We start from the raw sequence: 24,403 nt of genomic DNA, 5'->3' as shown, positions 1-24,403 counted from the left end.
GTCCAATTAAAAAAAAAAAACTAGAGAAGCCAGATTGAGATGATTTGAACATGTTTGAAAGGAGGGACATCGATTATGACAGTAAAAGGATGCTGAGTTTGAAACCACTGTTAGATGGTGAAAGGTGAATTGCTGTGGTGACCCCTAAGGGGAGCAGTGAAAAGGCAAAGAAGGAGACAGTGAAGTCTTCTTCTGAGCAGACTTTCAGGCCCTACAAAAGCCTACCAAACCAGGAGGTCGGGTCCTTTGACCCAGGAAGTGAAACTGAAAAAGGTAAGACACAAGTCAGCAAGACATACTATGAAAAGACTGGAACAGCTTTGGATGTAGAATTCAGTGGGAAAAGGTTTGGACCCTGCCACAAAAGTATTTCATCACCAATAAAATCAGAGAAATTTCTTTCAAAATTCTTCACAAATTTTATCCAGTGAAACATTTCTTTACTAAGTTTAAAAAAGATCTTTACATAAACTGTTCATTCTGTCATTCCTCACCAGAAACTGTGCCTCATCTTTTTTGGTTTTGCTCTTTCACTCAACTATTTTGGAAAGATGTGATACATTTTATAAGAACTCATCTATGTGAAGATTATAGCTTATTTTACGAGCATATTATTTTTGGATATTTTACACAAGGAAGACTTAATGCAGAAAAAGTATATGTAGTTAATTTACTTATAATTATGGCTAAATATTTTATTCACAAGTGTAAATATGCCAACAAAAAACCAGTGTTTTATGTTTTTCAGAAAGAAATGGTATTGTATGTGAACAGTATTAAATCTTCCACTAACAAAAAAGCTGTCAGAAAAGTTGAAACATGGTCTCTCCTGAAACTTTAACAGATTCCTTTGCCTTATTATTTTTGTTTTATTTTTGCATAACCTCTTTTACATGGTTATTATTATGGTTTTTTGTTCATTCTCATGGCGAATGTGAAGATTGTATTTTGCACACAGTGGAGTCTTGTGTTTGGTATTTTGTATGTGCAATATATTGTTATTAAAGTTTATTTAAAAAAATACTATGAAAAGACTATGTTGTTTTTTTCTTTTTTTTTTTTACCAAAAAATTTCTTGTTTGCAAAAGTATTGACCCAATCTGATAAATATCACTTTAACATTAAACTAAAAAGTGGATTTACAGTTTTTTTTTTGTTTCTTCTGAGTGACATAACAGTGCTGTAAGCAAGGACCCAAAACGAAACAAAACAAAAATTAAACAAAATGTTACACAACTGCTTAACTACAATCATTGAGAAGGTAAATATGAACCACTATTGTGGTATTAACAACATTGTAGTTGTACTTGAAACATGTGAACAGCATTTTGTTTTGCTTGAACAAAGTTCCCTCTGTGGACCTGTTTAACTATTGTATTTGCATCTGAGCTGCTTTCGTGCAACTTTAGTACATAGTGCAACATGATAAGTATTGATCTGTTTCCTGTTTTAGCTGTGATCACAAAAACCAGAGTTTACATCAGAAATAAAAACAAAACAAAAAAGTTTTGCTAATTCAAATAATAAAAAACATGATTTACTATTAACGAACTTATTTAGTGGAATTGTTTGTTTTCGTTTCCAAGCTTCATGGTATATCGAAATCTATCAAAACTCTAAATAAACTTAAGAAGTTGTACCCCGACACTTGGCGTCTTATTTTGAAAGTCAAATAGCTGCTTCCTCTTCGGTGACAACTTCCTGTCTCTTTGAATGTAGTTGGAGATTCCTTCCTTTTCGATGTCGCAAAAGAAATTCAATTATTTTCTGTTACAGCGGGGCCCATGTATTTGTTATCAACTTTCAGCTATAACGTATTTACGCAAAAGTAGCAAAATAAAAAAAGACTTTAAAAAGTAGCAAATGAACGTAACTATACCTGTCTACATGGAGAACGAAAAGCGTTTTGGGATTTTTTAAATTTATTAATTAACATGTGTGCACCTAACATGTGAAATGTTACTACAATAAGTAACTGGCTACAATAACCTATAAAAATGTCAAATTTAACTTTAATTTTAAACTACCAGTTTTACGCAAAGGTAGAACTTATGTCACTTAAACATGAAGAACCTTTTAGTCAACACTAACATGTTTTTTTCCCCCGTATTGAAACAAAAACTCCGTATTGAAACAAAAACTCAACTAAGTAAAACTACTAAAAGTAACACATCTTACTTCATATGACCGTTACCAAATTTGTTAAAACATTCTTATTAATTTTCCTTGCAAAATATTAAAATAAACTCGTATAACCCTTGTACTATCTTAGATGACCCCACCCTTACTTTGACGTGTTCTCCCTACCATGATAAAGGTGGATAAAGCTGGAAAGATTTCATGTAATCCATGGACACCAGTGAGGTTCACAAATCATTGAAGAAAAAACGTTCAGAGCACTGTCTAGTGGGTCTAGATGACCCAACGTTAAAGTGCCTAGGATAGCACAAGGGTTACATGTATACTTTTGTTTAAATGTGTCAATGAATCCAGATTTTTTCAAATATTTTACAAGTTGTGGTGTGTTTAATCTGACATATTGATCAAGCGTTACTTTTTCTTTAATAGTATTCAAAGAAAAAATTGAAAAACAAGTTTTTTTTTTAAAGAGGCCGGTGTAGGTACCAAAAGCGTTCGTCCTGCAATAAATGTTCGGAGGCTTGTGATATATAGTGAGAAATTTCGATGCAAAAGTCATCCATGTTCCCCACGAAGAACTGTGTTACCATGTAAACAAGTTTTTCACGGAGAACTGTATTAGTGTGTAAACTTATATATACTTATACCCTATACTTATATATATATATATATATATATACTGTATATTTATTTAACCCTTGTGCTATCCTAGGCAAGTTGGGTCATCTAGACCCACTAGACAGTGCGCTGAACCTTTTTTCTTCAATGATTTGTGATCTCCACTGGTGTTAATGGATTACATGAAATCTTTCCACCTTTATCCATCTTTGTCATGGTAGGGAGAACACGTCAATGTAAGGGTGGGGTCATCTAAGATAACACAAGGGATATATATATATTTATATGTATGCAATAAATGTGGGCTTACAATAAAAGAACAAAAGTAAAATTTTGCTGCTATGATTTTCACATTTTTAAGGAAGACAGTCCGTTAGGGTTTTGAGATATCAGTACTTTCATGTATTTTTGTTTTTCAGAAAAATGGAGCCTTATCATTCAAAAATAAAAAACAAACAGGACACGCTGTCATCAGAAACATACAGACTTTTATTTACAAACAGCTTTTGTATTTGCACAAAAAATTAAAATTCCAAAATAAAACTTTAGACATAAAAGGAAACAGATTGATGAAAAATAATATTCTATTCAGTATCTTTCAGCACAAAAGTGGAAGTGTGAAAAATCAAATCTTACAAGCTGCTGTTTTCATCTTTATCACATAAATATACATAAATAGAATCTGCAGGTATTATTCTTGAAAAGATGGAACTATGTCACAATCAGCTCATATTAGTACACTTCTTATTAGTTTCCTCATAACTTCTTTCAAAATCATTACAAATATTACAAAAAATATATTTATAGGTTCTTTAAAAGAGAGACATCTCTGTGAGAAACAAAATCCTTCTTTTGAGAACCTGAAACATTTGTTTCTATCATCACTTGTGAGCAGCATCATGTAGCGGTTTGAGTTTGAATCTAAGGTTATCTGGAGATGACATGACACATTTAGGTGCTGAATCAGTTCGAGCTCATCCCTTAAAGCCAACCAGGTAAAAACGTCTCCCAGCAGACCCTCTTTCACTTCAGCAGTACCATCTCATTGTTGTTGCTGCACCAAATCTGGATGAAATTGTGGAAATTGACAAGCAGGGATCATTTTTAAAGTTATAAAAGTCAATAAAAAGTGTTTTTTTCTTCTTTTTTAATGCAGTCATTTAAAAAAAAACGCACAGGCCTTTTTAATCCAATTTTTCTTTTTCTTTTTTACAAATTAGGAGAAGAAAAATGATCATTTGGTTGTAGTTAAACGTTAGGTCTGAATGGCTAAAACATCCTATGAATAAAAAAGTAGTAATATATGAGCATGCAAAACAATGTTTAACTCCAATTACATGCATTTCTTTGAATTATTGAATTTAATAATCTGAGTTTTCAATGCAGTTCTTGAGTAAAATTTGTTGGTTTGGGGGGGTAGTTTTGGACCTCTGGAGTAAAGTCCCACCTCCACATTCTTGAACATTTTTTTCCGAATCAACAAATTCTTGAAAAAGGAAGCAAAAAAAGGTGTGTGTTTTCTTTTTAAATGACTTTTCTCGTAGACCGTTTCACTGAAACCTCCACCGTACTTTTGTTATCTGTGCGACAAAGGTTTCATCTTATTTTGTTCTGCTTCTTGTATCACTCTCATGTCAGGCGTTTGGAGGAGGCATGCTGAAGATCCGCCAGTTTTTGCCAAGACGTCCTGCCGTCGAGTCAAATGTTTAAATCGTCATCCTCTGTAGGGAAGTGTGGGGGCCAAAGACCAGGACAAAGATGCGAATGTTAGGAAAATCCGGCACAGATTTATTCAACGTGAAGAAGAGTGTCAGTACAATTGACGGCCACTAGGTGTCTCTAGTGCTTCTGAAAGTATCACATTCATTTCTTTTTAAAAAAAAAGGTGCACTTCCGACACAAGTGGTCTCAACAAATTGATGTTCTTACACTAAAATTTGGATAAGATCTTTGTCCCTCAGACCCCCCCATCAGCAGGATGTCTGACCTGCCTGGCTTCATACGTTCAGCTCTGCCTCTCCATCGCCATGACAACATCCATTCAAATCCACTCATACAGCATCCATTCACCGACACAGTCACAACATAAAGCTGGTGCAGTCAAAGCGACTCCCTTTCTGTACAAAGTATTTTAAATGTATATATATTTTTTGTTTTTACACATTTTCTGAGTCATAGAAGAAGGGGAGGAAAACAAAATACATCAGATATTTGAACAGAGAGAAATAAATGTGCACACTGGAATCAAACATTCGGAGCTCGGCTTTACGTATCCACAGTGAAACCACACTGCTGCAGAGATGCTCGTGTTCAATAAGTTAAAGCTTTACTCTGGATTGAATCTCATACAAATGTTTGAATCCAAACTTGTGTTCACGGGAAAATGAAACTATAGAAAAGTGAAAACGTCTGCAGCAGCCGGAGAGCTCTGAAAACCTGCAGAAGGGCGGAGCAAATTGGAGTAACTCTTTCTTGAGTTGGGTTCCTCTGGCGAGATGTTTGGGGGCTTTCTGACAATCCGACTCCTTGGTCACTTTCTCAGACAGTCTTCCACATCCTCCTGCCATCTATCACTTCCTTGCCTGCGTGCATCTGCTGTTAGATTTTTATGAAAACAATCAAAAAGATTCAGTTTGTCCCAATCTTCCTCTGCTCCACGCAGACAGGGTACTCTTACTGGGGGGCTCATTGAAGCAAAGCTGTACAGAAATGATGACAGTGAGTTAACGTTGGAAGCTGGAGGAGAACGAGCTGCTGGTTGATGTGAGGATGGATGAGTTAAAGTGGTGCTGGTGGGGTGTCTGCATTGTGAAGAGGGTCGTTGACAGGTCCTGTGGCTCTTTCAGAGAGAGCCCTTTTGTACATTAAAACTTCTCATCGGGGATGACTGTATTAAAGGGATGGTCCCAGAATGTGGTGGTAATTCCAAATCCTGCAGAGAAAAAAACCCCGGAAGTGATCAGATGAGAAGCAAAAACACATTTGTTGACTAACTTGGGTTTTGTTATTGTAGATAAATGCACATGATTGTCTGTGCATGTGATGTTTCTGTCAGGGTTTTGACTATTTCAGAGTTCTGCCTTCCCAATGTATCCAGTTTGTTTTCATATTGGTGGCAGGGGTTGGTTACATGAGAGTGGGTCATTCAATCAGGCAGAACAGGAACATCATATCTTGTATGATCAGCTCTTTTCACGTCAGTGTGTTTTCACTGAAAGACAGAGCTGCCACACAATCATATTAGGGTGATAAATCCCTGTGTGAGTGAATGATAACTACATAAAATCTTAACAGTTTCCCACATGGACAAAAGCATTATTATGGACAGAAAGTTAAGAACTTTTTTATGGATGGACTGTTTTTTGACAACTCCAACAATCTTTTTCTACAGATACAAAATCTTTTTACAAACACACAAATTTCTTATTACAAGTATGAAACCTTGTAACATTTTTGCAACAAATCTAACTTCATTGTCTTCACGGAACCATGAAACTGCTCTGACCTGATCGCTGGTGCTCAAAGTGGTGTTTGACGTGGTACGCCTTCAGGTCGTACAGGTATGAGCCTTTCTTCGGAGAGCCGTAGTGAAGGTAGTAGTGGATCATGTCGTACACCACGTAGCCGCACAGACCTCCAACAAACACGGACAAGCCGATGATGTCTGGAAGCAACTGGTGGAGGGTCATGTAGAACACCCCAACCACTATAGAGGCCAGGCCGGGGGGGAAGACGAGCCGAGCGCCGTCGAATGGAGACTGAGGACAGAAAGGACGCGTCATGAGCGACGGAGCAAACGGGATCGAGTCCAGGCTGCGGGCAGAGAGGTCTGTGTACCTTGTGATGCTGTCCGTGCAGGAGAAAGTGTAGCGTGATGAGGTAGTAATTGTGAGCTGGCGGTTTCATGTGGAAGACGAAGCGATGGATGCAGTATTCGATGAACGACCACAAGAACCAGCCCATCAAGAAGAACACGGGGAACGAGTACTTATGGATGGGGATGGAGAAGTCTGGGGCAAACAGGCACACAGATGATGCTGATTCATGCTGAACATGCAGGTATGATGACAACAGACATCGATGAGTGTATGCTTGGGACAGCTGCATGTTACCTGAAGTTATGTGCACGCTGGAGGTGCCCTGTGCCATCGTGGTGTAGCAATGCCAGCTGACATAGAACACAATCGGGAGCCACACCACCGGGACCCAGTACCTGCAGCCACAGAGCAGAAGATTTCATTGTTTTTGTCACGCCTTCTTTAAAAAAAAGTTTTTATTACATTTTTGTTGAATTAATTTATTCCATCTTATATTTGAATTAATAACGCATTTATCTTTTTATTTTATTTTACAATTAGTTTATTTTTTTAATGTCAGTTTTTCCCTGTTTCATATTTTATTATAATAGTGCACAGAATGGTAAAACACTTTGATATATGGATATTAACAAAATTGATTTAAAAGATGCAGACATACAAACAATTTCTGCAAACGTAATATAGAAAACGTCATCAGCTGATAATAACATTCCTATCTTTTAATTATTTTGAATCAAAAACGTAAGCAAAAATCCTCCTGAAACAGCCTCTCAACTAACTTCATAAAGAGTCACATTTTTTAGGATACGAAGCTACGGTTTTATGTTTTGTTTTCAGCTTTATAAAAGGTTGAAAACACTGCTAGAGTTTATAAACTTAAAGGAGGTTTTAAGCCAAATTAGCTCTGAAAGTTGGGTAAAATTTTACCGTCTCTAAATGTATCTTCTGTAGTCAGAAAAACGCTGAGAATGGAATAAAAAATAATACAAAAATAATGTGAATTTTTAACCTTTGTGGCTTATTTGTTGTGGTTGTTGTTGTTTTTTAATTGTAAGGTAGAAAAGCAGCATCTGGTGTTACCAGGAGGTTTTGGTCCCGGCCTCCAGCAGTGGATTTCCAAACAGTCTGATAGGTCTGTCCACAGGCTGATGCACCCACGCGTCGTATTTTTCTCCCAGGTGACCCACCTGCCACGCCAGAGGTTTCCGCCAGTCGACCAAATCCTGTGGATGCACCAAAACGTTAGTAACCTAAAATGTAGGTACTTTCTCACTCCAGCAGGGGGCAGCAGAGAGTAAAAAACTAGTTGAATTATTAGGTCACCGGACATTGCAGGCTCATTGATTTTATTAGCAGGTGAGCATGAGCTTCTGCATGAATGCTTCACAACCGCTTGCTGTGAGAAGGTATCACTGAGTTCAGAGGACAGAATACTTTACCAACACGGTGCTTGTGGTGATTCATGAGTCACCACAACAGATGGATCAGAATAGTTTTAGTTCTTAACCCAAAGAACCTGGGATTTTTTTCCTGATTTCTTTCTTTTTAATATTAGCTAATACTATGAAAATTATGATTTTGCTGTGATCATATTTTTTAATAGCATGCATAAACTTAAGTTTGACATTTCTAACATGAGGATGATTTTTTGACAAAAGTAATAGCAACATTTATATTATACAATTATTTGAAGCCCTTCTTTAACCCCATCATGCTTCCCATTTGATCTTGATAATCCAAACAGCCTCAAATCTCTACTTAATAGGATAAATCTTTTTTAATATGTTTTGGGGTTTAAATTGCTTCTAGGTGTAACAACCTTTCTGTACTGTTTTGGCTTTTTTTTTTTTTTTTACTAAAAAATGTTCCTTTTTTTTTTTTGGGTCAGGTATTAATGCTGGCTGCACAGTGGCGCAGTGGTTAGCGCTCTTGGCTCACAGCAAGAAGGCCCCTGGTTCAAGTCCCGGCTGGGGGACGTGAAAAACAACATCAATGGGGGACCTTTCTGTGTGGAGTTTACATGTTCTCCCCATGAATGCGTGGGTTCTCCCACCGTCCAAAAACATGCTTCATAGGTTGATTGGCAACTCTAAATTGACCATAGGTATGACTGTGAGAGTGAATGGATGTGTGATTGTGGATATTCTACCCTGTGACAGACTGGCGACCTGTCCAGGGCATCACCTGCCTTTGCCCATGAGTGGCCAAGATAGGCTCCGGCAACCCCGTGACCCCGAAAGGGAAAAACGGTATAGAAAATGAATGAATGTAAAAGGTATTAATGCTTAAACAAAGAATATATAAAACTTTATTGACATTCTAACTAACTTATAAGCAAAACAAACAAACTACAGATCTGTGCTGCAAAAAGTCAAGCAGTCTTTCAGCAAACAGCCATTTTAGATCCATTATTTATATTAGAGTTTACTTTTTTAATCAGCAAAAGAAAATATAATAATATCTCAGCATAAATTACAATTAAAAACAACAAAAAGAGAAAAACTTTAAAAATAATGCAGCAACTGTTTTTTTTTTACAAACTAAATGAAAGTAAGACATGACTTATCGCATTGATGCTAAGAATTTCTTTTCACCCGGTGGGCATGGTTTTGTTGTGGTTACCAGTCTCCCCTCACGGCGAGAAAGCCTTGGTTCAAATCCCAGCTGGGTGTTCTCTGTGTAGAGTTTGCATGGCATCCTCGTGCATGTGTGAGTTTTACACCAGGCACTCCGGCTTCCTCCCACAGGCAGAAAAACTCGCTCTACATATAGGGCGTGTGTGGTAGTCTGTCTCTGTGTGGCCCTGTGGTTGAATTGCAAACCATCCAGGGTATCCCGCCTTTGCCCAACAGTAGCTGGTATAACCCAACTATGCCTAGTAAGGGCCAACAACAGCTAGGATAGTCCAAAATCAGGTAGGATAAGCCAACAGCCATGAGTCTAGCCCATCAGTAGCTAATATACCCAACAACAGCTCGGATAGGCTCCAGCATTCCCAGGGCTCCAGCATTTAAATTGCTGTTAGTCAATCTGTCGCAAAGACAGCGGTTTGAATTAATGAGCGCATTAGCGCATGCGCATTGCACCAGTGTGCGAAAGTAAAAGCTGCTTTTCTCAGCATCAGAATCAGCTGGTTCACGTTGATTGTTAACATAAATGGATGAAGATTTGTGGCATGTAAATCTGTGTTATTAAGGTATCGCTGGCAACAGTTTTAGTGTTAAATTACATACTGAATGTATGTAATAATGCTTGAAGATAAATTCAACTATAAAAAATAGTTAAGTAAAGCATATAGGGGGATGGATAACAAGAATTTGCTTCCTCCACTCATTTTTAAGCAATTAATCAACCTTTTTTGACAAACTTGTAATAAAATTATATAAAATAAAAAGATTGATGGGATAAAATGTATTCTGAATTTCACTTGAGATTTCTGCCATTAAAGGAAAATACAGGAGCTCAGTCATAATACTGTAGATGGAGCCATCAAACCAATACATAAACTGAATAAACTGTAATTTTACTCCAAACAAAGCTGATGTCTGATGTTTTTGGCCTTTCAAGTATTGTTTTATTCCAACACAAACACCTCATGAATCTTTGGAATGGTGGAGATTTCTTGGGGGAGAAACAAACAATTCAAGTAGAGCGGCATTGGTTGTAGCTGGCTCTGAGCTTAGCTGAAGGCTCTGAGATTTACATGGCTTGTTAACCTGAGTGAGAAATCTAAAAAAAAACTCTTCTTATGACATACTGTGTTGCCCAGAGGCAAAGTAAGCAAGACAGGCTGGTTACATCTGTCATTATCTGACAGGGCTGTGCAATGACCTGATATAGATGGAAAAGTACGAGTTGCGTAACCACACACTGAAGAATGACGTCATGCTTTTGGGTTACAAAACGTGAGATATGTAGAAGAAGACACTTTTCGGACGGGCTCCTTCAGGGTTGAGAGTTTGGAGAAGTTTCATGGAAGCTGCTGTGGAAGTCAGCTTTAGCTTGTTGGCGCATGCTTTAGTCTGACAGCGTTTGAACTCCAGAGACACGCCGAGGTTCAAATAAGGAGGGGTGAATAACCTGATTGCCGGTCATTTCCCTTTTATCCCCCATTACTAGCACACACATGTTCACATGCACACCCTTTTCGTGTTGCCTCACTGTCTGTGGCTCTTAATCCGGCACAATTTCAACAGAAAGGCAGTAGGAGATTATGGATGAAGAAATCCTCTTCTCCGTAGACAAACACACACCTTGTCCAGGTCCACAGGACTGCATTTGCTGAAAGGGGAAATCTCGTCCTCTTTGTCCACCGTCTTCACTTTTTGCGCCGTTTTCTCATCTGTCTGTTCGGTGGCTGTCCTCCTCTCCCTCAGAACCTGACAGAAAAGAGAAACGTACAGTGTGAGGACAGACAGAATCGGGGTGGCCATCCTCCTGTTTTTGTTAAACATACACACAAGCTTTTCAATATAATAACTTTTGAATAATCTCAGGCTTAGCTGAGGTGAAAAAACATTGTGTGTGTGTGTGTGGTGAGTCACACAGTGTGCTTGCTAAATGCCCTTTGCTCTTCCCTGTTCTAAACGTAAAAGGGCCATCGCCAAGTTGTCTGGTTATCACCATGCACGGCACCCAGCGCTTTACATTTACAACACTCATACCCGGAGTGCTGCCCTATCACCATTTTTACAGCCCCTTATTTATTCAGCACTGCACCCTCGTCTACCTGTTTAAGTTTGGTAACCTCGCTGCTTAGACTTGTCCTTATAGGAGTGAGTTGATGTCCCTCAACTGTTGCTGCAACTATTCAACAAAGGGTGTGGTGGCATGTGGGAAACTGTTAGTCTGCCCCAAACGCATAGGTGTGCCAGTTCTCTGTAGCAGCAGGCCGTTCGATACTCTGAAGAGGTTTGCTGCATAAAAGCCGAAACCAGCTTTGCTAAATTGTGAAGATGCTGACCTTTTATATTCCAGGAAAGAGAGAAAAACATACCAGATTGTTCATAAAAAGGAGTGCAATCAAACAAGCTCTGCAACTTTTAGGAAACACATTTTGAATTCCAGAAAGTTGTGCAATTATGATATACAAAAAAATTCCACCCATCAACTCCTGAACATGCTGAATCCCTTTTGAGGTCACGGGGTTGCTGGAGCCAAACCAGCTGCTGTTGGGCAGAGGCGGGGGTACGCCTTAAGTAGGTGGCTAAAAATCAGTTACAAGCTCCACCATCACACCAAAGCAAAATGTGGAGACCTATGAAGCACGTTTTTGGATTTTGGGAGGACGGCGAAGTGTCCGGAGAAATCCCACGTATGCAGAAGATGCAAACTCTGCACAGAAAGGACTCAGCCGGGACTCAAACGTCTCGCTGTCAGACAAGAGCGCCACCCACTGCACCACTGTGCAGTATAAGGCAAAATTGTGGAGATCAGAAACATCATTATTACTTATTCAAATTCGAATAAATTAAGACATTAAAAGAAGCCCAAAACTGCAATTATCTCAACTGAAATAAGGAACCAGTCTGAATATGAAAATATTCAAAAAGTGATTAAGAGTTTTGACAAAAAGTCCAGAATTCATTAATTATTTTCAAATAAATAATAAAATGCTGGTAATGTTTGTTTGGGCAAATTTCTTTCCTTTTGGGGGCTTTTTATGCCTCTTTAATTTTTTCAGTTGTTACAATAAAAACATAGTCCCTGCAGCCAGTGACTGCTGCGAGCCATAATAGTTGGACTCCATGTGCCACTCGACAAACTGTTAGTCCACATTTTGTCATATTTGTATTCTGGCAGATGCTTTCATCTCTTCTTGTACTCACATTGACTTTCTCACTGCTTGACTCTCCACTTTTAAAACTTATTTTTTAACATTTATCAAAGGTTTGTGAAATTGTAGATTAATGCACCTCTCTGTTTTAATACATTTATTAGGTATGTTTATATGAAGATTTAGTCATTGTAATGAATGGGTTCTCCCTATTAACGGTCTTCTGCCTGTTGGTGAAAATGTATAAACAAACAAACAAACAAACAAATAAAGATGTGTATGTTTGTTATTGGTCTATTGAGATTGAAGCTGGGACAAAATCAGCCATCAAATCAGCATTAAGCTGGACACCGTTAAAGTCCTGATATTTCTTAAAGAGACCACCTTTAATTTGACAAATATTTCCTAAAAATAATATTATTTTAACAATATTCTACTGTCAGGACTCCTCAGGACGTCTCTGAACTGCAAATAGCTGCTGCACATCCCTTAATGCTGCCAGACAAGTTAAATATTCAGCACCTGAGTATTGTGAGACATGTGCAGAGACATCCTGGGGAAACTTTACACCTACAGTAGAAAGGTAATACCATGACATTATCACTGCAAAAAACAAACAAAACAAGGGCAAAACACGCAGGTTCTGATGAGATGTTCCAGGTTCTTTAAAAATACACTAAAAAATACAAAAACAAATTTTTTTAAAGGTGTTTTTTAACATTTATGAAGTTTTGGTCAATGAACAGAAACTGAGCAGACTGATCAGTGATTGCTGAGCCATGGATAAGCGAAATTTAACTTAGGGTTAACTCACTGAAGAGTATGAGGAGAGCACAGGCCTAACATGTTAGGAGTGCAGACGCATAATTTCATCCTGTGTTTAACGTTGACGTTCAAAATGTTTCAATCATTTTCCAAACAATTGAAACACATTTTATTTCCTTGATGGATTGATAGTAGGCTGCTCAAATCCACAAACACAAAAGCGAAACTGCTAGAAAGGGAAATGGATTGAGCATCCAACCGATCATCAACGAAAACTGTGACACATGTTTACACAACCATGTCACGCCACGGCACCGGCGTCCTATCAAGGAAAGAAGCCTGATATCATAAATGGGAAAAAAACAAATAATAATGTGGGATGTTGCTCCTCCCAGAAAAGTGACGAATACTGAACACACTTCAATGGAATAGAATAAAAATCACCTTCAGCAGAAGACTGTTAAGGTTAAGCTATAACACAATAACATCATTTGAATTTTGTCATAGTAGGTTATAAAATCAGGCACAAGAAGGTATGTCTACACAATTTGTGACTTTTTTTCAAAAACCTACTTGAATGAAAATGATGTTTTAGCATTTTTAACATTCTTGAAGGATTTTCTGATGGAGGACATATATAAAGGACATTAAGATTAAAACTGCGTTTCTGAGTATTTCTTCATTCAAATCATTGTGAATCAGGAGCAGATGCAAAAATGCCATTTGCAAAAGATTGTAGATGTGACGCAGGCGCTACAGTCAGCTCTGCTGATGCATCAAGCTGCAGCCAAATAGATTCCTTTGTTGGCATCTGGCTATTTTTGTTGCACTGGGGTTGAAGGGGCTGTAAGCTAGCAGGAGAGAGTGTAAACAAAGGGATAACGGGACATTAGCAGAGGCTTACACCACGTCAAGTCCCGCCCACAAGGCAGAGTCGAATTTCTAATAAACTACAGCTGCTCTACAGAAACCAACTCTTAGAAAGGAACAGTTGTTATCTTTAATTATTTTGGCTAAAAACAACACCATCACAATTAAAAGACCATCAAAAGATGGTTGGAGTGGTACTTTATTCTCTCAGAGGACTTCTAGATCATTGCTTTCTCAGCTTCTCAAAGGAAAAAGAAAAAGAAAAAAAGAATTTTAAGGAAGGTTTGAGTTTTCGAGGCTTCAAATGTGATCCTTGTGGTCTTAACTTCAACCGTCTGACTATACCTACAGGCTCGGCTGAAACTGGGTGACCCAGCAGGACACTGATGCTAAGCATACAGAGAGGAGGCACCAACTGTTGCACCCTGTGACTCAAGTCTTTCCACACCTGGAAATCTGTTTGCTCTGGTCATCAGGTGATATTTCCCTTCTGATTTGGTGCTACAGTAGAAGGAAAAACATAGAAAGGATGCAGAAAAAGACACAAATATTAAAATGTTTAGAAACTGTATAAATAATAGAGAAATAAAATAATCAGATTACCCCCATATGTTTTAGATACTATGTATAGATAAAGATATTTTTCCTTTCCTAATTCAAAATAAAATTAGACTTTTTGTAATGAATAATTACAAATATTAAACATGTAATAAAACTTTTGTAATAATAAAGCAGTTTCTATGAGTTCAATTTTTACAAGAGTGAATTTCATGCTTAAAAATAAAATTTAAAACACCTGTTTGGAAGAAAACATGTTTAAGCTTTTTATTGTCTCTTTGGGTTAAAAAAAAAACAAAAAAACGTCCGTTCTCTTGAGAAATTGTAGAATTTCACAATGTTTGTTAGAAAGAAAATGGCAGGAAGGCTGACAATAAGCAACTGAGTTGGCCTATAAATCAGTTTCAGAAGGACACATTGACAAGTTAAGATGCAACAAAGTGGAGGAGAAATAAAGCTTAAAAACACTCAACCAAAAGTGGTGCACTAAACACTGCTAGAAAATGTTCTTCTTTCCATTCACACAGTTTTCCATGACATCCTATAGTCCTCAAACCTGCAAATGCGTACACACCAAAGCAAGCAGTGAGCCAGCTTTATGGTGGTGAATGTCATAAACCGGCACTCCCTCTGTATCTGTGGCCACCATGGCCTACGTGAGTCTAAGAGCCGTGTGGCGTTTTAATGAGCTTCGCCTCGCCCCCGTCACTGCATGTGCACCTGCACGGGCATCGCCTCTGAACTGGAGTTCAGGGGGATGTGGCCGGATTCTAGGGATGTAAATGTCACTAAATGATGCTTAAACCAGAAAAAGAAAAAAAAAAAAAACAACATCAACCAAAAAAATGCAACCTCAACAAAAAACTTTATGTCTCGGGTCAGATAAAAATCTTTATGGTCCCCGTTGCTGAACTGCAGCCCGCAGATAAAGGCGTCATTTATCCGACGATTGTCCCACGTAGAGGTTGGAATCACGTGGAAAAGTCTTCAGTGGCTTCAAACTATATCTAAAGAGGTGGTTATGTTGTTGTATTACCTTTATCTTCCATAATAAAGATAGAAATCACAGCTACACCATCACTTTTGAGATTTACTTAGCCACTTTTCTGTTTTAAGATTAATGATTGTAGCGACCAAAACCTGTAGAAGGTTCCTCAAAATGCTGCCACAAACTTTAGGAAACTGATTTTCGCTCTTTTCTTTAATCTGGTTTTTCATTTTTGCATTCGTTGATTCATTAATCATCTTTTAGAACACTTGTAAAGGCTAATCAAATCATAAAAAACTTTATTCAGATCTAACCTTGACAGAAAGTGGTTTAAAAGCTCCTTACATTTTGCTTTCATTTGGGTTTTGTGTTGCTTCTCCACCTAACTATAATATAGGAGATAATTATATAAATCGGGGCTTTCAAATTCAAATACACAGTAGGTCAAATTTTAAAAAATAGTGTTCAATTTGAGGGATTGATTCTTTGGTTTTTTGAAAACTTGCAAATTAACTTCTTGATTTGAATTTGATTTGATTTGAAATGGTTTATTTCAAGCAATTAAGTAGAAATAATACACAAAAGCAATACAATCATCAGTTATACATTCATACAGTAACTAATCAAACTTAGGATAATTAGACATATTAATAAATATTGCTTGAAAGGGAGTGGAAGGAAGCGAACTTATATAATCCCACCCCGTTATACTATAACCATTTTATTACATGATTTATCAATATCCGGTTCCCAGTTTTTATCAGACAGAATTAAAAATCATAAGGTGTCGATAAAGCAAATGAAAAAGATGAATTATTTAATTATTATGTAAAAAATAACTATTTCAAAAATCAACATGGCAAATGCAGATCATTCATCTGAAATATATGCAGATTATGTTACTTATAAAAGTCATTCATATGAATAAAACATAATACTATATCAGTAAAGTAGACACAACACTGTTTCAGGAATTTTCATAGCAAAATTTCATCAAGTATCAAGTATCTTGCAATAATTTAGCCTGAAATGAACGACATCTGAAAAAATTACAGCAAATTCTTATCCAGAGCTTTTCCCAATAGTTTCAAATGAAAACTTTTTCTATTGGCCAGAACTTGTGTTTCATCTGTAGAAAATCTTTTGCCTAAAAACAGCATAATAATAATAAACAATAAGAATAATAAACAAAAAAAACCCACTGGGAACGCTTTTAAAAACCTCAAAAGATGGTGTGAGTGGGTATTAAAGTTGAGCAAATCCTTAGGATTATACTGATTGTCATTAGCACAACTCCTATGATAATTATGACAACTCCTTCGGAGAGGCCTTTAAAAAAATACACGTTAGTAGTGCATTGTGGGATTTGTAGTGTATGTGTGGCACAGGCCAGATCTAACAGTGATTAGACATTCTTATGCGCCAAAGATAAATATCATAGATTATGTCTGCCTGCTGAGTTTATATAGGTCACCACCCAGATCATTGTCCTTAGTATATAATTAAATATGTGTAATTAATGTCTGATCATATGAAATGACAGTGTCCAGCTCCATGAGGAGCTGAGAATTGGCAGTTAAGGAGACAAACCAATTCAATTGGTGACAATCAGGGCTGCATGAAATCCGTTTTGTTACCGGTACAGACTCACACAGGCAAGTTGGTAAACATCTTTCAAAAGAAAATCTCAGGAGTGATTCAATTCACTGGAGCATCTTCAGATTCTGAGAAGAGGAACATGATGTACAGCAAAAAAACCCCAGTTACGATCACATCATGAGGCCACCTTCACTAGATCTGAAACTAAACTGTGAATGTTGTAACGCGTCTCAATGAACCAGCGGGGCTGGGGTTTGAATTGTTTAAATCTTTGTGTTGCTGATTGAAAAGAGAAAAAAAAACAAGAAAAGCTGCATTTCTGTTCATCCTTGGTTCTTGTTGTGCTTGCAGGGCACTTCTTGTTGCAGTTGTGATGCAACTTTAGTTCTAGCTAATGCACTTCAATCTGGTTTATTCAAAACTAGGGGAAAAAACACTTGTTCGCATAAAAGTATTTTTGAAATACGGACCTGGGGCAGAAGTTTAAAAGAAAATTTCCCCTGCCTTAGGGTTAGTTATTTGCTTTTCTGTCACTTTAAGGTAAATTATTTATTTATATTTATATTTTACATCAACTTTGCATTTGCTCTCCTGGAGATGGATCATGCAAACCCCTTTTAACGACCAAATCTATTTCATAAACTGTCATTTTAACTATTATTGACATGCAAAGTGGCACAGTATTTTCAACAGCATGAAATATTCCTCCTTTACGTGCCCCTGTACTTTATTTTCTTTTTTAATAGTTGAGAATATAAAAACATGTGATGGTAATTTGATTTTACATTTAGATTTAAAAAATCATTAATCAATTTACCTTAAAAAGAACTTCCTTGTGATTTTTTTTTAATAAAGATCTTTTAGTTAATATTGCATGCAAGAATTTATAATTTATCACTGAAACTTCCTACTTTTTTAGTTTATGACACGATTTGTGTGAAAACTGTTTTACACAACCAAAGAAAAGCTGTTTTGGATTGGAAATTGGAAAAATAAATTGTTTTTTTTAACTGAATCAAACTTTGATTCAATATGGTGGCAGTGATACCCAGCCCGAGTTGAGAGCTCTTTCATATTTCTACGAAGAAGGAAATTGTTGCCTAACTGTTTGTGACACGCCTGTGCCGATACCATCTTTGCAAATCCAGTCTGCACACAGAGATCCAGGCGTGCCGCAGAGTTTCAGATCAAACAGCCACCATCACCTTTTCCCTGCTGAGAACATTGTCTTCTGGTTAAGACAGGAATGTGTTTGTCATTTTTAAATTCCCTACTAAATGATAATATCCCAAAACCCAAACTAGCCCTAAGCAAAGCTTAGCCGTGTAGCCATGCAGCACGTGTCCTGCTGTTTTATTGGTCACTTATTCTGTAACAGCAGATTCTGATTGAAAGGCCTTTTTTTTACTAGTACACTTTAATTACTCCAGGTTTTAATGATGTTAAATCTCAATGAAACTGCCAGTGAGTTGACATTTTCAGATAAGCCAAATAAAATGGTTCAACCATTAAAAGCTAAAGCGAGTCACATGGCAGCAGATCTTTGCAGGTCAGCTTTTGTTTCTTTCTGCGCTCCATTTAAAGCTATTTAAAAAATGGTTTAGAGCAACATATTGGTGAGGAAAAATAGAGACAGAAAACAATGTCCACATTATGACCTCGATTTAGAGCTACAACCCCAACTTTGCACTTCACATCAGCTCCACACTGTAGAATCATCTACAGTGTGGAGCTGATCAATGCCTTTGAAACCGTCGAAGAGATAAAAGTTCAGGTCACATTCCCCCACAATCGGAGGTTTGTTTTCTTCCAGAGCCAAAAAACTTGTGCCACCAGCTGCAGAGATTAGACCTAAAAAAATACCACCGCAGTCAGATTTTAACTCACACAAAAGCCTCACAATTGTTATCTGCCTCAATTAAAAACCAACAAGCAAATTTTGATCAGAGAGCTACACAACTTCCAGGAAAATCAGCAGGAGGAGCATCCATTTGCCTCACTGCGGTCAGAGTTATATTTGAATGTGTCGACGGAGATCGAGTGGCAGCCGGGCAGTTTGGGATTTAATCATCAACATGGATGTTGAGTGATACACATGAAAAAAGACACGTTCTGAAAACTCAAACCTGTGTGGCTTTTTGTTTTTTTTATTTGAGGAGGAGGAAGGGGGGTTGACACGTTTATAAGCTGTGGCTAGGAGCCCAGCATTTGTTTAAACCTCAATATTATTAGGTTTCCATTGTGCAAATCCATTGCTATGAGAAAAAGGCGTAAAAATATGTCAAAAACATGTGGATTCATTTGGTTTGCTGCACAACACTGTTAAACACTGTTGAAATCCTTATTATATGAGGGGAACGTAAAAAAAATTGATTGCTTCTCTTTTTTCTGAATTGGTCTGGAAAGAAATTATACAGCCTTATGTATACTTTAACAATTAATGTGTAAGTGCTGTTTAACTTAAAAAAATGAATGGTTTTGGATACTAAAAGTGCAGAAATAAAATACAAAAAAAGTTCTCTGAAGAGATGTGCTTCTGAACAAACATTTTAATAATAATAATAATGGATTGGATTTATCTGCGCTTTTCAAGTCACTCAAAGCGCTTACAGTGTGTCCATTATTCTTTCACTCCTCATTTATACTTGGTGATGGTAGCTACGGTTGTAGCCACAGCTGCCCTGGGGCAGACTGACAGAGGCGTGGCTGCCATTTCGCGCCTACGGCCCCTCTGACCATCACCAGGATCATTCATGCACATTCACACACCAGTGGAGCCACACTGGAGGCAAGGAGGGTGAAGTGTCTTGCCCAAGGACACAACGACATTTTTGGCCGGTGGGAGCGGGGATCGAACCACCAACCCTTCGGTCATTGGACAACCCCCTGAGCCACTGTCGCCTGGATTGGATTGTTGTTTTACTTAACAACAATCCAATCCTTGCATCGGCTAAGGGTAACATATTTTAAATCAGAGAATTTAACACTCCAAATGAAATAAAATTAGTAAACTGAATTTACATATATAGCAGTATTTCCTTAAACAATACTAAAAAATTGTAAATTATGGTGTAATTTTCATTCATTTTCAAAATACTAAAGACATTGCATGGAAGTTCAGTGGAAATATATTTTAAAAATGAGATCATATTGTTAGAAAGCCTTTATAACTTGGTTTTATTTATCAAAAAATTAAGAAAACAGGTTTTCTAAAAGATCACTTTCAAAAATACAATTTATTTTCAAATGAGCATAATTTCTTAAAAGTATGTTATTAAAATACTTCTGTAAAATTCAAGCGGTTGAATCTCAAATGCACAAATGTGAAAAAAAATCCCTGCAAACCAGGAAAACAAATTGAAGGTATCAAATAAACTATATTTAAAAAAAAAAATCTTTTTTAATTTATTTATAAACCACATAAAAGTAACAACATCACATAATCTTATAAAGAGGAAGGAGAAAACTGCCAAAGTTCCTCTTTGCAGTTACTCACCAACAAAAACTAAGCATGAAATTGAGCAATTATTTACTCATTTGAATGTTGGGTAGCCACTCTACATGCATAATACTGACAAAGTGATGCTTCAGATAAAGTCTGCTGGATCACAGCTTGTCCTGTGTCACTCACATTTTTGTTTTTTTGTTTTTTGCCCACAAGCATTTCCTGTGTTTCTGTTTTGTTTGTATCATCTGACGTGATGTCGTTTCTGCAGAGCTGCCTCAGCGCTGAGTCACAAGGTGCAGAACAAATAAGCTGTTTCCTAATCAAACAGAAAAAACATGCTCAACCACTTACATGAGGGTTCCTCACTTAAGACAACTAATGGAATTGCATCCATTGTGTTATTAGGAATTGCACCCGTTTAACTTTAAAACAGGACCCAAATCATTCTGGTCCACTTCAGAGTTAAGGTTAAAAAGCATTTGATGAGGTAAAACGCACATCACTATTGAAATGTTATGGAGTGATATTTCTGCCACCATGTTGCACATAAAACTTTCTAAGTTGAACACAAAACTTTCTAAGTTTTTTGCTCAAAAAAAACATTTTTTTGCTCAAAAAATTTTTTTTTTGCTTTCAAAAACGTTTTTTGCGTTTGCAAAATACATTTTTTTACGTGCGTTGTGTCAAATCTCGCTTTTGTCCTATCTTTGATTTTGCTGACTACTTTGAGCGCGACTTAGCGTGATATGACTGCCACTGGCATCGCCAAAAAGAAATTCGCATGCGTTGTGTGTCATCTCACCTTTTTCCTATCTTTGCTAAGTTAAGTTTCGGTTTGACGTCACCAAGCTGCCATCAAACAGCTGCTGATTGGTCCAGATTCTAACTAATCAAGTGTCTCTGTCTCATATTGACGGTGCTCCGAGGCTGACATTGACTTTGCACTTTGTGTCGGTTCTGTTTGTACGGGGTTCTGCCGTTTTCAACCACTCTGGCCCGTTTGTCTCAGAGTAAAACCCAGAAGAAGCAGCAAAGCAACTAAAATAAAACAGAGTTTAGTATTTATTCATGTCTGTGTAAAGACCAACGTGTTTAAAACGTCTGCAGCAAAAAAAACAAAACAAAAAAAAAAAACGTCCGAGCTCCGACTCCATCCAGCTGGAAGAAGTTAAACTTTTTAAGATTTGTATCTGAACTTTTGTTTTATTTTAATAAATAATTGTTGAAATATTAAGAGAAAATAGCATTTTTGATGAATAATATTTTAAAACTTTGGACAAACGCTCACAAGTTCTAAAACATGAGACACTGGTGAAAATTTACATAAAAGTTAAAATGCTTCTTCTGATAAATGCATTGAGTCTCCTGTGGTGAGCCATCATTCTTCTGCTTATTACTGCTATTCATCTGATCCCAAACACATGTGCAGCATAAAATAATATGTGCTTTAAATTTTTTATTGTTTTGTTTTAACAAACAGACCTTAAAGAAAATCACACTTTTCACTAATAATTTGCTCTCCAGGATTCACAGATCAAACAGACCTGTTGATGTAATGTCAGCAGATAAACTTTACACTTTCAGGAGATCCTCAGCCATAAATTCACAAATCTGACTTCATACAAATGAACGAATGCTAAAAAAAAAAGAAAGTACGAATTATTATGAATTATTTTAAAAATGAAAACGTCTTCATCCAAAAATGAGCGTAAAAAGAGCTGGTTCAGCCTCTGAGCCTCGGCAGCAGACACCATGTTAGATTCATATGGCGATATGATTGGTTAGAATCTGGACCAATCAGCAGCTGTTTGATGGCAGCTTGGTGACGTCAAATCGAAACTTAACTTAGCAAAGATAGGAAAAAAGTGAGATGACACACAACGCATGCGAATTTCTTTTTGGCGATGCCAGTGGCAGTCATATCACGCTAAGTCGCGCTCAAAGTAGTCAGCAAAATCAAAGATAGGACAAAAGCGAGATTTGACACAACGCACGTAAAAAAATGTGTTTTGCAAACGCAAAAAACGTTTTTGAAAGCAAAAAAAAAAAAATTTGAGCAAAAAAAATAATTTTTGAGCAAAAAACTCAGAAAGTTTTGTGTTCAACTTAGAAAGTTTTGTGTGCAACATGGTGGCAGAAATATCACTCCATAAAATGTTCCCTCCAGCAGAAACACACTTTTTAACAGTCAAACTGAGGACGTTTCTGCCGTTTTCTTTTTGGCTGAAATAAACAGATTCCAGTTCAAACGGATCCCTTCATTTCACACAAAAAGAAGCAGCGTTTCGGTCTTCTTGTTGGAGGAGGTGAAAGTCTGAAAGAACGAGACAAAAACAAAGGCGATCGTTGGAGCGGGGAGTCAATGTGGCCTGGTACCATTTCCACGCAAACTGCAGTCAGTGTCAACAGCATGGAAGGGGGGGGGGGTGAATGAAGTGATTGTGATGGGAAGGAGTTAGAGAAGAGTGCAGGATGGACTTTGACTGCAAACGTCAGAAAGGATCAATATGTTGGGAACCAAGTTTGACCTGACAAAACAAAGAAGCAGGGGAACGGTGAGCGATCTACAGCAAACGACGGGAGGCAAAAGGCAGAACTACTTAGAGTATGAAATAATAAGGACAGAGAAGACAAACTGTTTACAAATCATGATAAACAGATGTCTAGTGGAGCTCAGTGTGTCAGCTTATACAGATATGATACAGATCTTCTTTCACTTTTGGCTTCTCCCATCAGGGGTCGCCACAGCGACACAACCCTCCCTCGAGGATGAGTCGCACGGGTAACTTGGCAATGTTTTACGCCGGATGCCCTTCCTGACGCAACCCTCTCAATCCAACCGGGCTTGGAACCGGCGTAGTAGCAGAGAAGGGTATTGGGAGCAGCCCGGAATCGAACCCTCGTTTCACGGACGGAAGGCGCCGCAAACCCTAAACCTAACCCTTACCCTTATTATAAAATCAAAATTCAAAAATCTGATCGCAATCAAAGATTTATGTACATTTAGGAAACTGAACGCATTCTGTACATGATATACAGCACGGAGATTGATTGACAAGGTCAACAGCCAATCAGGATGCAGGACACAATTCACCGTTACAAAATTGGACTGAAGAAAATCTGCGAGACCACAAATGGTGATGTGGGATAACGAGAGGGACCACTGCACATCAGGACTGAAATTCGGTTCATTTGGAGCCAAGAAAGTTAATAAATTCTACTGGTTCATTTCCTTTGGTTCACATTCATACCCTTTCAAAGGAGCTAACCAAACCAAACCAACCGGAAATTTGGGAGGTGCATAAATCTACGACAAGCCCAGATCAATTAAAAGGAAAAAGCACAAAGAAGAAAACCAGTTTGTACCGCCTCTAACCTCACAATCATGTAGTAAAAAGTGCATGCACCTCCTCACAAAACCACCTTTGTTCCTTAATCTGTTTTAGGTTTTCTGGATAGTCCTTCTGTGTTCACACTGCAGAGAACAGCACCAGAATTCACCTGCAAACAAACCAAAACCTGCGTTTTAGGACAGAGCAGATTTCAGGTGAACTTTCACACCTGACACACCAATGACTTTCCTCTAACACCGCTTGGTGTTTTTACTGATCCACCCATCTTTAGAAGGACAGACTTTGCTAAAATACTCTGCCAAGAATCTGAATGACATCCTTTTTCCACTTGTTTTCTTACTACAGCTGTAATTCGAAAAATATTTACAAGAACCCGTTTGTCGTTGTTGTTGTGGACGATCCTGAATTATGTCAGGAGTCACTTGCTTCTCTGCACTGTCGTGGATTGGCCAGTAAACTAGTTAACCGATA

At 37.6% G+C, this 24,403-nt stretch overlaps 1 protein-coding gene across 1 annotated transcript in view; it reads right to left on the bottom strand.

The window, feature by feature from the left end:
• Positions 1-3,225: 3,225 nt before the first annotated feature.
• The window catches only part of fa2h (fatty acid 2-hydroxylase), a 30,914-nt gene continuing 9,736 nt past the window's right edge, over positions 3,226-24,403 (bottom strand). Inside the window, exons 2-7 of the mRNA XM_023955940.1 lie at positions 10,829-10,954; positions 7,656-7,798; positions 6,870-6,970; positions 6,595-6,767; positions 6,263-6,515; positions 3,226-5,689 (exon numbers count right to left, since the gene is read on the bottom strand). Coding sequence (XP_023811708.1) covers positions 5,622-5,689; positions 6,263-6,515; positions 6,595-6,767; positions 6,870-6,970; positions 7,656-7,798; positions 10,829-10,954 — 864 coding nt within the window. The 3' untranslated portion in view covers positions 3,226-5,621. The remainder of the gene's footprint in view (positions 5,690-6,262; positions 6,516-6,594; positions 6,768-6,869; positions 6,971-7,655; positions 7,799-10,828; positions 10,955-24,403) is intronic.

The sequence above is a fragment of the Oryzias latipes genome, chromosome 6, assembly GCF_002234675.1.
Source record: "Oryzias latipes chromosome 6, ASM223467v1".
Lineage (NCBI taxonomy): Eukaryota > Metazoa > Chordata > Actinopteri > Beloniformes > Adrianichthyidae > Oryzias > Oryzias latipes.
This window is presented reverse-complemented; position numbering and strand designations above follow the sequence as displayed.